This window comes from Sphaeramia orbicularis, chromosome 1, assembly GCF_902148855.1.
Source record: "Sphaeramia orbicularis chromosome 1, fSphaOr1.1, whole genome shotgun sequence".
In the NCBI taxonomy this organism is placed as follows: domain Eukaryota; kingdom Metazoa; phylum Chordata; class Actinopteri; order Kurtiformes; family Apogonidae; genus Sphaeramia; species Sphaeramia orbicularis.
The window spans coordinates 51,349,658-51,363,764 of NC_043957.1; the positions used below are offsets into that span (position 1 = coordinate 51,349,658).

General features: G+C 38.8%; 1 protein-coding gene across 9 annotated transcripts in view; it reads right to left on the reverse strand.

The window, feature by feature from the left end:
* The window catches only part of lrba (LPS-responsive vesicle trafficking, beach and anchor containing), a 300,517-nt gene that overhangs the window by 151,503 nt on the left and 134,907 nt on the right, over positions 1 to 14,107 (reverse strand). For all 9 annotated transcript variants that reach the window (XM_030140902.1, XM_030140903.1, XM_030140920.1 and 6 more), the window contains exons 34-35: positions 12,724 to 12,788; positions 9,386 to 9,494 (exon numbers count right to left, since the gene is read on the reverse strand). In XM_030140902.1, the coding sequence (XP_029996762.1) occupies positions 9,386 to 9,494; positions 12,724 to 12,788 (174 nt within the window). The remainder of the gene's footprint in view (positions 1 to 9,385; positions 9,495 to 12,723; positions 12,789 to 14,107) is intronic.

Consider the following 14,107-nt stretch of genomic DNA (forward strand, 5'->3'; position numbering starts at 1 on the left):
AACGCAGGCGCAACACTTATCAAAGTATCTCTCTCCTCCTCCCGCTCCTCCTCATCTATCCCCCTGCTCCTCCCCTTACACTGTCTGTGGCTGATCTTTAATGGACTGGTCACCATGCTCGGCTGGCAGCCTCTTCATCTCTTCTGCCCAGAAATCTCTGGTCGCCACAAAACCGCGCCCTCCTCTCGTCACATCAGTCTGCACTGTTGCCATCTTCGCACAATAACTTCAGCTCTGCTTCAAGGTCACGCCACATGAAAAATCATATGTGTTAAACTGTCGTATGGAGGTGAAAAATAGTCAAATGAAGGAAGGACATGACCAGATGAAAAATACATGTTGTGCCAGAATGGATATGGCTTGAAATTATGAATGCAGGATAGTGGCAACAAGCTTTTCCTTGGATGAGCAAAACAAATATCTAACAATGCAATGAGTGTTTGGAAAATAAACTCAGTCTTTATGGTTCATTTGAAATATTCAACCTGCTAAAAAAAAAAAAAAATACTGAAGTACTTATGTATGTCTTGCTTACTTCTCATGGTAGCTGGTCTACTGGGCATTAGCTTTGTTACAATTAGCGTTACTTTTGTCAAAACCCAACTGGTCTCTTTTAGTAATTGGCACAAAGAAGACAGTCATTCTGAACTCTGAGCAGAATCTTTTTTGACTTTTCATAGTGGCTGGTCCATTAGTAGTCTCTGACATTGAACTAGCACTTCATCAAATTACATGTTTCTTCATTCATTCATTCTCCAAAATACTTAATCCTTGGGAGGGGCGCTGGCGGCTAATTCCTTGCAGTATAATACATATATTTACCATTAAATATAATTTATAATAGTACATACAGGAAATCATTACCTTCTAAGTTGACGTCTAAAATTAATATCATTGATGGTTTTGAAAATTGAAATCCACTTTAAACATCCACGCCTGGGATTTGTTGTTTATGTTAGTTTTGTTAGCATACAGATTTATCTTTCAAGATCAGTCCATTTTGATGGCCCTGATGATTTTGTTGGAGAACGTGTGCTCTAAGATAAAAAAAAAAACAAAAAAAAAACATGCTACCAAACATTAGGATTTTGAATATAAATACAATATAACCCATTATTACAAGTTTCAGTAAAAAAAAAAAAAAAAGCTATTAATTGCAATTAATCAGAATTTTTTTCCTCAAACACTTTTTTTTTTTTTAATGTTTCAACAGCCTTTAAAGAAATATAAAAAACAGTGTGTAACCAGTGCTGTTCTGCTTTCCTTCAAGTTGAAAATCACTACAACATGGAATTTTTTATTCATAACATGAAGCTAACGTTCAGATGTGCAATGAGAGACAATCAAAAAGACACTTTCCTTGTGATTAAAAAGACTGTGTCAGAGTGAAACAAAGGGAACTGTGCAGTAAAGTCATATATATTTTGGGGTTAGCCGGTCACACATAATGATGGGAACTGCAGAGGAGCTACCTAGGGACTTCATTACGCTGACAAGACACCAGGACTAAGACTACCGTTCCCCAACCTTCATCTGTAGCCTACTTCTTCTGCTCGATCTCCAGTGCCTTACATGAAACGGTCTATGTTGTGCAGCAAAAATATATGCTTATCTTTAACCATACTGTATATTTTGACAATAAAACAGCCTCAGCATTTATATTAATAGAAAACAGTGCATTCTTCAGAGGATTGTCTTTTTTTTTTTTTTCAGTTCCTGCCTGAAAGTCCTTCCACAAGTGTGTGTTTTTGAATCTCAATAGTTCTTCTGAACATGCCATCACAAAAACAGACGCCCCCCCCCCCCCCCCCCCCCCCCCCCCCCCCCCCCTCTTGACAGCAGATTTGCCAATAATTAGGTGCCCAGACATCAAGCCTCACTGACATACATTACAGTTTGGACAACTACATGACAGCATGCTACAGTTGGTGGCAGCTATCAGTCCAAGCGCTGGAAACGATGTGGTGTAAATAGCCTTGGGGAGTTGTGGTTTTCTGCCTCGAGCCTGTCTGTGTTTGATTACTCTTTGTTCAGTAGATTGCTTCTGTTTTTACAATACAAACGATTCTCTTGGAAAGATTTTTACGTAATCATTGAACTGATCTGCCTGCGGGTTGTATCTGAACTGAGCCAGCCAAGATATTACACTACATCCTTGTGTGCGCAAAAAAAAAACCCAAAACACTGTCGCTATTGGAGTTACACAATTACTTATAGCATACTCAGTCACACAGTCTGAAAAAAAGGCCCATAGTTTGTTATTGTGCTAGACCACCTATAGCTTTGATTATGGGGCGGCCACGGCTCAGGAGGTAGAGCGGGTCGTCCAATAACTGAAGGGTTGGAGGTTCGAATCCCGCTCTGTCCTAGTCAGTCCGTTGTGTCCTTGCGTGTGAATGATGGTCGGAGGGGCCGTAGGTGCAAATTGGTAGTAGTTTACCACCACCAGAGGGGAAGTGTGAGAGCGAATGGATAATGAGTCAATAATGTAAAGCGCTGTGAGTGTCCAAAAAAGCGCTATAGAAATCTAATCCATTATTGATTATGGTATGTACTTGCTGAGGCATCATTTCACTAACCTTATACAATGCACAACATTTATTTCCATCCAGAGTTCAATTAATCGTTGACCAAGATCTTGTATTGATGATGGGAGAGTCTGACCACTGTAAAAAGTCTTCTCCATCACATTTCAAAGATTCTCCATGAGGTTCAGATCTAGACTCTGATGTCCAATCCATTTGTGGAAATGATGCGTCATGCTCCCTGAACCACTCTTGTGCAATTTGATCCTGATGAATCCTGGTGTTCCTGTATATTCAGGTTCAGCGGACCTCATTTTATGGCCACGTAACATTCCTGAACCTGACCAACTGAACCAACCCCAGATCATAACACTTCCCCCACAGTTGTACTGTAGGCACAAGGAATGATGGGTAATCACTGGGACAGGGTCAATCTGGACTCATCAGACCATATGAGAATTTTCCTTTTTTTTTTTTTGTTTATTTTTAGGCAGGCTGTGTAGAATCCCTAAAATTTGCAATTTAAAGCCATTGTGTGGGTATGGTGATATTTTGGCAGTTTTTCACATTTTTATTATCCTAGTTTTGTATGTCTGAGATGAGCATTTCAAAACGATCAGCAATCTGTAGATTTTCCTTGATATCCAAGCAAATGGATTCACATTTCACATAACTGTCCACAATAATAATATTAATAATAAATTTCACTGAGTCACACAGTTCTAATCTCTTCGTATTTTGCCTAAATGGAAACACACATAACCTATGACAAACTTTTTAAAGGTTTAGTTGTAAGTAAAGCTATTCAAAGAGGTCACAAAAGCCCTGACTTTATAGTGTCAGTAAGGCATCTTAACAACTCCAGCATCTTTGAATGCAGGTCGATTTATAACCTAACTTTAATGCTGCACACATAATGCAACATTATCTGTAAACAACAGTCTTTCATGGAGAGGCTGAGAAAAACAAAAGGCCAAAGCAAGTCTCACGCCACCATCTTAAAAAAACAGAAAATTTATACTCGATATTTGTGAGATAGTAATTTACTACTTCAAACATGGCGCAAGTAACGATGTATTGAGTATGTTGGATTTATTACCCCGGCCCTAGCACGTTCTCTGTGCGATGGTCAGCTCTGACTACCAGTCTGTGACGCATAGATTTTTACCGACTAGCACTATGATAATGGAACATAATGAGCATCAGTTCAATGTTAATGTCATTAACGCAGAGAGAAGGACCGGATCGTTTTACAAGCTCAGCAGTGGGAAGACAATGACGCCGAGCGCTAATTAGCTGCAACCGTCTGGCTTTCACAGGATCTCTCAGACCGTCAATTCAATTACTCCCTGTAAAAGCAGAGGATGAATCGGGAGGAGGGGATACAGAAAAAAGAAGTATTGAGCGAAAAAAAGGAGGGGAAAGGAGAATAAAAATGATTCGGGTCTTGCTCACTCTTCCCTATCTGGACCTTCTTATCTGCCCTTGTGCCCCTGAGCCCACCACATTTCATCCCTAATGAACAGCCCCATAAAAAGAGGGGAGTTCGATTTCTTTCTTCTCCCTTCTGTCTCAGCCTTCCCCTACCTTCCTAGCTTACTCTCAAAGATACCAGAGTCTATCATTCGTTGTGCTGGGAAGCAGCATCCGATCTGCAGATCTCCTTCACATTAAGGATCCTATTAGATAGAGAACCCTAAAAGGTAATTGGATTTCCTCCTAGTTATCTTCATCTCTGTTTCACCCTAAGCTCACTGTAATAACTTACTCTCAGGGCCAAAGATAACTCAATTCTGTCCCACAGAGAGCGAGGGAGAGTGTGAGTGAGAAAGAGAGAGACAGTGAGAGAGAAAAAGCATATGTTATGTCTCAGAGGGTAACGGGTATCTAAATCAAAAGGCTCCTCTATCACTGCCGTCCCAAGGATATGAACTCTGACAAGGAGCAAACATAAATTTGTTTTTATGGATTGAATAATCTTTGTTTCTGGTGTCTGGGTTGGCATTTGGAGCTTCTGGTTCACTAAAACAAGAGTCCTCGGAAATAAAATGGGAAAGTAAAAATGATTAGCAATGATGACTTCGCAGCCCATCCCACTTCCTGTGTTGCACAATACCAGCCGAAATGAGTCATTTTGGCGTATTTCTCACAAAAACAATATCCAACCTATAGTGTCACCACAACACAATACTCAAGAACAACACTTAAAAAACTGGGACATAGCTGAAAATGATTTGAAAACCCCCCACCCCCACCCTCAGGGGGGATGTTTCATTGGCCTGTTATTTTTATTGTAGCAGTGCAAAATGAAACCGTTGGCTGGAGCAGGCTCAAGCTAGAGCTTGTATGGAGGCAAAAATCAATACAGCAATATCAGAGCAAGACTTATCAGGGGTTCACTCCTTCTCAGAGGTCACTGAGGAGCAACTGCATTTAAGAGGGGAATTCAATTGTGAAACACAGTTTGGGACAAACAATGGTGGATATCTGATTTAGGAAGATTGCAAAGGTAGAGTAACTTTCAAAATGACACCAAGAAAATACAACTAAGAGAAAGTTATAGCTTTTCATTAGTTGTATTTTTGCAGCCAATCCAGTACCAGGTCACGTAACTGACTCCAGTTTCTTCATATGGGAACAAGCGCTGCACAAAAACATCATCAAATACAAGCTCATAAACTTTGGAAATGAAGATAACCTCAAGTCCAGCCTGCACAGTATTTTCTAAAAATGACTGGAGTAAAAAGGGGGGATTTGAGAGTCTGGCAGACTAAAGCAGCTAACACTTAATAACAGTAAAGTAGAAATCATGTCCTTGGATGGTTGTCATTTGCTCTCTCTTACCAACATGTACATAAGTAAAGAGTTATGAAGGACATGACAGTGTTTCCACAACAATAATTACACACGTTTGGAGAACTTTGAGAAGGCAGACTTTATATGTTGAGCCAAACTGCTGGTTGCCAGGTTAGGAATCAGCTTGTTTGAGAAAGTGAGGAGGAATAGTGAAGTGACATGGTTCCACACAGAGCATGAGGCCTGAAGCCACAGAAACAGACCAAGGCAGAGCTCGGCTGGTGAAGCTGTCATGTGCAGACCGGCTGCCAAGTCTGTCTGCCTGTCAGTCAGTCTGTCTGGCAACACACTTGTCCTTGTGTTGTTGTGGCATCAGTGAATAACAGCTGCCTACCAGGGCACAGCAGAACACACCACACACTGCATTTCTGTACATCTAATAGCATATACTGGTGGGTCTGTTACATCTTGGCTTTGATGCTGTTCTTAAATGATACTTTGGTAAATGCCAATTTCATGAATCCATTTAAAGAAAGACAAAATTCTACTACACATTACAGTGCAAATCTTTAGTTTTATTTTTCTGTTCCTTGGCATTTTGACACACTCAAAGCAAACTCAACCCAAAAAATATTGACCACATTGTGGTTAAACTTGAGCCATTGTTTTCAGCTCTAGTTTTCAGCACCTTGACAACAGTTCTGCAAAAAAAAAAGAGTAATCCTGTTCAATCACACTCATAAAATAAAAAATCAAATCAAATCAACGAATAAAAATGCATAAAAATCCTTGCATATGTGCATGTTCTCATGGACAGAATAATACAATATAGTACAGCTTCATACTGTGAATTGGAGCACTGTTCAACTTTCCTCCTTGACTAAAATTCATTCCAAATGGGCTCTGTACAAATGTTAATGCAGTATTGTATTATTGAAAATGTTGCTTCGAGGGTGATTTTTTGGAATTAATGCTGCTAGGCCAGTGAGTATTTTTGAGTCAAATGATAGTGGTTATTTCAGTTCTAATAGTGTTGGTTAATCTGCAAGTTTTTTTTTTCTGTAACTGAAGAAATATAGTACATAATTTTAGCTGAGTACAGGTTTAATCACTACAGTAACTCCCCTGCTGATGCCGGTAGATGTTACAACGTATGCTCCAGGTGTGATTTTACGCAGACACTTTGCAGAAGGATAGGTACAACACACAACATTGGAAATCTTTTATATAACAATAAGAAGTAACTGTGTCAGGAATGATGTGTTTTGTAGTGTTGAATTAGACAGCCGACACCCAGTTAGGTATCACTGGTGGTGATAGTCACATCATCATTTGTTGCACAGTGAAATCTGAAGCGAACTGATCAATAAAGGTTCGCAAAACCAGAAAGTCTGTCACAGAATTGTAGCCTATTCAAGACAGGCAACAAAACTGAACACTCCAAGAAAAAAACAGAACGTACTGCTCACTGTTAATCCCCCTTGGCCAAATATAGTGTCAGATTCTGTTGAAAGTTACTGCCCTATAATTTAGATTAGATTGTCTTTGTGTAAAACTTATTACATGCATGTTCATATTTGAAAGTACTCGGATATTACAACTACACAAGGCTATTTGACCTTGAAAAGTAGGTCAAGGTCACCTAGTTTCAAAAGGCTTCTGCTCCATGCCATGATGCATCCACAGTATAAATTTGGTGCAGTTATGTCAATGTGTTCTTCAGATAATGCGATTATGTCGTTGAATGGACAGACATACAGACGAACAGACAGACGACAAAACGATAACAATACACCTTGGCCGAGGGGTTAAAACTCCTGTGTAAGAGTTGTGCTCCAATCCATCCGACTGACTTTGAATACTCATGAGGGATTTTACAAATGTAAGAGAGACCCTTCCTTGAACCTTAAAAAAAGCATCACATTTTACTGCAAAGTGGGGGCTGAGGCCTGTGGTGGAGGTGGAGGTGGTGGGTTTACAAAGTTAGCCTTTTAGTCCAGCACCTCTCAGGTCTGTCTACAGCTTTTAGTGCTGGCAGGTTCCTAAGAAATGAGAGAGAGGGATGTGAGAGAGGGGAGATGCCATATTCCTGTCACTGGCAAAATACACCCCCAACGGGAGTATAATGGACAGGATCTCAGCAGGACAGGAAATGATTTTGGTGCAATCTAGAGAGCAGTGAGGAGGAGTAGAGTGGAGTTGGACTGGGGAACGGGCGACGAGGGCTGCCCTTGGGTCAGGGCAGAGTTGGCCCGGGAGCTGCACCTGAATGGCAACGTTTGTGCAGAGAACTGGTCGGAAGAGGAGGGGGAGAAGTTACATTTCAGAGGCGAGCATGCAGTTACACTGAGAGGCACCGGGATAAATTAACACTACACAATGTTTGGTTAGTGATATATGCCAAGCATGATCTGCAGCCTCAAACTACTTCAATGTGTGTGAGACTGTGTATGTGTGTGAGTGGATTTGTGTGTGTGTGTGTGTTCATGATTAGCGCAGGGTTATGTTTGAAAAGTAAACATTTATCCTCGAGGTTTGCTGTGACAGATCTGGAAACTTGATGGACAAGTCAGAAGTAGCATTTGGATCAGCTACTCTATGTTCTCACTGACTGTTACCACATCCTTGTTTTCATTACATATTCACTGACAGAGCATAAAAATATCAAGCTATGAACCATTTCTGTCAAAGCAGTATCAGACCAAGCTTAACGCTCCCGAGGCTCTTACACAGGGACACCTTTGGGTTGGGAAAATTACAGCAGATTCCTCTTATTACCTCACCATTTTTAAGACATTAAATAAAGCCAGAATGCATAAGTAAGAGGGGAAGAAAGATGTACTCTGAAGAAAAATGTACTTGAAAAGTGTTTTTTTTACTATTTAATGTTTATGGATTCCCATTATTGCATTTATGTGTATATTGCATTTTATTACTGTAAATATTGAAGTTGAACTCATGTGAACCACTTTATTAACTGCTCAGTTGTTAAATCTACTGCCATGCATCATGTTATAAAAGATCATGTCCTCCCAGTGTCACTGTCCAGGTTTTCATGAGCGCAGAAAATTAGGACTGTTTTCAGCTTTGTGACAATGCATTTTATAACTAATCCAGAAGTATTCGTAAAGAGTTTATATTGTTTATTAAGGGGGAGAATTTCAAACTCAGCCCATATGGAAATGCTTTATCTTTCAGATTATCACAAACATTAAACATCAACACATTTGGAGATACTTGGTTTTTACAAATCAAGGAAAGGGATAAAAATATATAATGTGAAAAGTAACTACAGGGTTTCTCAGGTATCAGCAAATCTAATTTAATGTTTTTTAATGCCCTTTTTAATGCCACTTTAATCAAATTTAATGCCAACGTCCAACTGCAGATACAGTTTTATATATACGTGACGGTTTACTGTCAACAGGCTAAAAACCAGGCTCTGAATAGTTCCTCCTTCAATCACTTCTGCTGAAACTTGCATTTTCCCATTTTTCCTACATTTGCTAATATTCCCTCCACTGTTTCGCAGCAGCATGAGCACGCTCACAGCATTCCAAGCATCAGGTGCTGTGACTTCATTTATCGGCCATAAGCAATAGCCAATTAAAGGGTTCCACCTGTCAGTCATCACACTATACTTCTACTCAAAATTATTAAATGGAATCAAAATAGATAGTGAATAACAATGCTTTTTTTTTCCGCATCAAGTGTATTACATTTTTTAATGCCTCCGGACATCTAATTTAATGCTTTTTAATGCCATTTAAGGCTTAATTTTTTACAAAATCTATTTAATGACTTTTAAATGCTTTTTAACGACCTGCATTAACCCTGAACTAAAGCTGTCAGACAAATGCAAAGTGGAAATACTCAAGTAGCTCAGATGTATACTTGACCACTACAGGAATTAATATTCATATGTCAAATGTTTGCCTTCAAGTTTTGATGCAGGTTATACATTCTATTTAATATTCTGGTACAAATATTAAATCAATAAGAACTTTGTCCCAAGTGCACTTGTGTATGCGTGCATGAATAACCAAAACTGTGCGGCATCTTACCTCAAACTCGGCATGTTTATGGATGTCTTCAGCCCTCTGTCGGCTGAGGATAAATTCAGCTTCATTAGCCACACGAACCAGGTGGTCCTTCATGGTGTGACTCAGCAGCCTGTGTGAGAGGGAACACAACCATCAGGACACGGAAATAAAGTTATCTACAAGTAGTGTCCTCAAACTATTAGAATCGTAGTGATGATTTGATGAGTAGTTCACACAGATTCTTGGAAATCGTAAAACTTGAGCTTTAGGGCGTTTAAAACATCTGGTTAACACGATGAGATCTGGAAACCTAGATATGGAACAGCCATGTAATTCCCATAAAATGGTAAAAAAGAACCGTGCAAAATGAGCAGAAAATCTAATTTGGAAACGATACCAAACCAGACCGTCCTTTCACTGGGGTGCAGGTGCCAATTGATTTGTTAATGTTATGCATCTGACAAGAGGTAGTATCTCTGTCCATGTTGCTACATATGTAGTCTACCTCCCTCTCTCGTCTTATCAGTGTTAATGAAACATGCATGTTGTGTATGTGCAGGTCGAAGGAACCACACTACGGCACTAAAGGTCAGGACTGTGCAAAGTGGAACAATAACAGACCGGGGGCCAGAGAGCAGGGGCTGGAGGGGGGCCCGGGTTGGGACTAACGGTGGGTTGAGGCTTCAGAGGCCAGGGGATGACTGTAACCTAAGCCTGCTGTTTCAGCGCAGGGCAGCGGGGGAGCGGAGGTGCAGGGGCCTCCGTAGCCTCAGTGGCCCTGTCCAGACCCTGCTATCAATAACCCAGCACCGCTCTTCTTTACACTGCTCCTCACTGGTAGACGGTAAAATATGTACTAAGAGACATACGGGATTTAGAAAAACCCTGCTGTGTGTGTCCTTTGACCAAAATATGGAGATGTTAAGTAGTTTTAAATGGTGGTTTATGATAGAGGATAGAATAAAGTCAAGGTGATTGTTTTTTATTTTTTGTAGTGGTATTTAGAATATGTACATTCATAAACATGTTTATATATACAGTCGTGGAAAAAATTATTAGACCATCAGAAGTCATCAAAAACAATGGTTATGCAATCAAGTACTCACTCCTGTGTGTATCATGTGACTAAAACAGACAGAAAACAAAACATGGAATGCCAAAAATGCCTGAGAGCACTGTTTTTGTCAGTACAATGCAACAGCTACTGATGTAAGAACTTAAGTGATTTTGGTTATGATCAAGAAAACATGGAAAATGGATAGATATCAGCTCTGAAATTAAACTCTTATGAGCTATTTTTGTTGTTATCATTATATTGGTCCAAACAAATGTACCTTTAGTTGTACCAGGCATTAAAATGAACAAGAATTGAAGAAAACAAGGGCGGTCTAATTATTTTTTTCGTGACCGTATATACATGAACACACATGTCTATGTATACGTAAAGAGAATTATATAGAGTTTCTTAAGAGAGTTCTATAGAGAGTTTCTTAATTGTAGCAACTTAATGCATGTTTGTATTGATTTAATTTAATGGGTTTTTTTTCTAACTAAACTATTTCTATACATCTATAATTAAGTCTTCCATGTTTTTTTTTTGTCATTTGTTTTGCTATGTGTTCCTTCATGTATGTTCAGTGTCTTGTTGATGGGATTTTGTGGCAGAGCACATCAAATCTCCCCAAATTGTGGGACAAAAATCTGACTCTGAATCTGGAGATATGAGTTGAAATGCGGTTTTATCTAGCCGATGTCACTATAGGCTGACCTTTATGCATGCTGGCAGAAATAAAAATAAGCTACAACTCTTTGATTGATACCTAGAAATGGACTAAACGTCTGTTTTACACACATAACGTATGTACATTTGTCTTCACTACAAATCACCTCACTTTTACTAGTAACCCTGACTGACATGAGGTATGTTTGCACAAGAGTCACCTCTTTAAAGTGAATTACAAACCCTGTCCTCCACAAAAACCCAGAGAACTACATCACTAGTCTCATTATCATTACAGTGGATTGGCCTTTGCCTATTCTAAAAGCTGGCAATCGATAATGGAAAGTGTGGTCCTCTACATGTGAGATTAATGAGATCTAAGAGAAACTGAAGCAGAGATTTTAATACACTTTAACGCAGATTATGTAAAAAAGGAGCACTCTATAACAGTTTGACAAAATGTAGGAATTTTCACCTGCTGCATTTTGTGAAACTCTACCACATTTTTAATACACATCTTGAACACTATGTCCCTGCATTATGCAAAAAAAAAAAATAGTTATAGTGGTTATTACAAAACACAGAGGCCATATATTTTAATGATGAACAATGGGGAGAAAATCTGAAAGGTGTGATGTCATCATTCAGTGTTGCATGGACAATATGACTTTAGACAAAAAAAAAAAAAAAACAATAGGTCAAATGTCTTCCCGACTTCTCCACTGTATTTATACTGCAGGTTCATAGTGTGATGAAAATGGAAATTCAATTTATTGTTCAGCACTAATAAAAATGGATTATAAAAGAACATAACAAAAATGAATGTCTGCTCTGTACACGTTCATTTTTAACAAAGTAAATTTAACTTCTCAAATATTAAATTAGGTCAGTGTTGCAGGTGAGTCTAATTTTTGTCTAAATAGACACATGAAAGTAATAAAAGGAACATATTTTTTCTATCATATTTTGCAGAAATAAAGCCAAACTTAGGGACTAAATGTTAAAAGCCAACATAAAAAACACATATTTTTGTATTAGTTTCGACTACTGTCATTATTGTTTGTCAAAATGCTACAGTTTCAAATGCCATGTTTATGTAATAACCACTGCAAAATGTTGGGAAATGTCTAACATATTGCACTGAATGTGTTTGTTACTTCAGAATCCATACGTTATTACGTAAAATGTACACCTTTTGTTGAGTTATTAGATAATGTGTTGTTACGAGCTCATCAAAGGGGACAAGTGAAAAACAAGAGATAGTAACAAAGACAGGATGACAGAAGAGCAGATAAAAGATCAAGAAGAAATGCATCAGCTGACAGAAGGATGAGAAATTTCTAAAATGTCACAGAGGAGCGCGGTGCCAAACCTCTGTCCTTTTGTCAACTCCCTGCGGGATCAGCAGGTATTGAATGGTGCCTTGAACTCCAGGGTCCTCCACCCTCACTCTCCCCATTTTCTCTTTAACACACCAATCATTGATCATTGTCCACAACCCTCAATTGCCACACCATCATGATGGCCTTAGGGATGTTCAGACCCTGAGAGCCTGTGATGTGGTCTAAGGACGGCGGTGGCTCGAGGTTGGAAAGATAATGAACATGTAACCAGTGCAAAAGAGGCGAGCACTGCTTACCTGCCCTCGTTGACCAACTCAATGAAGGCCAGACCTGCATTCTTCTGGATGGAGTTCTGCCATTCCTGTAAGTAAACACACCGTGGAAAATTACAATTAAAACATGAATTTCAAAGATTTTGTGAAACTTTTGCATTTTCTCTACAGACATCTTGGGAAGGAGATGTGCTGCATGTGAACAGAGAGGATTTTTGCTGCAAGGATTGCAAATACTGTAAACCAAGGTTAAAAAAAAAAAAAAAACGACAAAAAACTTAAATATTAATATGTATATTTAACCCTTGTGCCTAAATTTACAGAGGATTACATCGATGTCATTGGAGGGCATGAATGTTAATGTGAAAAGTATCGTAAAAATTTGAATTAATGCCATCCTCTCCTGCGATGTTTTTTTACTAACATCAGCCTTGACCATAAATGCCAAATAATCATCCATTTTTGATCATTTTAACACTTTAAATGGCAGTTTACTTGCGTTGCTGTTGTTTTATGACACAAATACAACAACAGACAAGAAATGAAGTTACTTTTTGTGTTGTAAATTATTGCAAGTATGAATTCTTGGGTTTTGGCTTATCAGAGTTCATGATACGTCAATGATAGGAAACACTACTGACTTTAGGGATTTGAACCGTTCAAATGTCAGGGTTTTTTTGCCTTTAAATGTAAAATGAAAATATCTCTAATTGCACATATAAACGTGTACATTAATTTCTCCACAAACTTAATCCAAGTCAACACCTACAAGGCATTTAACATGTACACATTTGGCTGCAGTCAAATATTTAGACAACAGTATTTACCCCTTGCAGTAGAACATGAAATACCTGATGGAAAGATGTAAATTTGTAAAAATAAATAAATAAATAAACACATATATATATGAAGGTGACCAAATAGCACCATTTTCGCTTCACAGTTTAGGATGGAGCTGAGATTAAAGTTAAAATATAAAACCAGATGATCAAGAAAATCTGATAGAGTTTGAAATCACCAAATCACTGAAAATGCCAACATATTCATTTATTTCTTCCTGATGATTAATGTGGTTTTGCTGTATTTTTACGCTGCCTTGCGACAAGCGGTCCATAATATCGCATTCAAATATTCTCAAACAGGAGGCCAAAACTGCTTCTGGTAGCACATAATCCGTTAGCAAACCAGTGGAAAGGAGTGAAAGAGCAGCGGTGAGAGTGCATTTATCACAAGTAAATACACAAATTTCCTCCTCTCTTTGACTTGCGTTATGGTTCGAGGTGTCAGTCTAAACAATTCAACCACAGCCGTGTGTGACTTTAAATCCTCAACTCACGGGGACAACGAGAGAAGGGAAACTCAGCGGTCATCATCTCTCATGTTCCGTTCAATATTTCAACACCTTCAA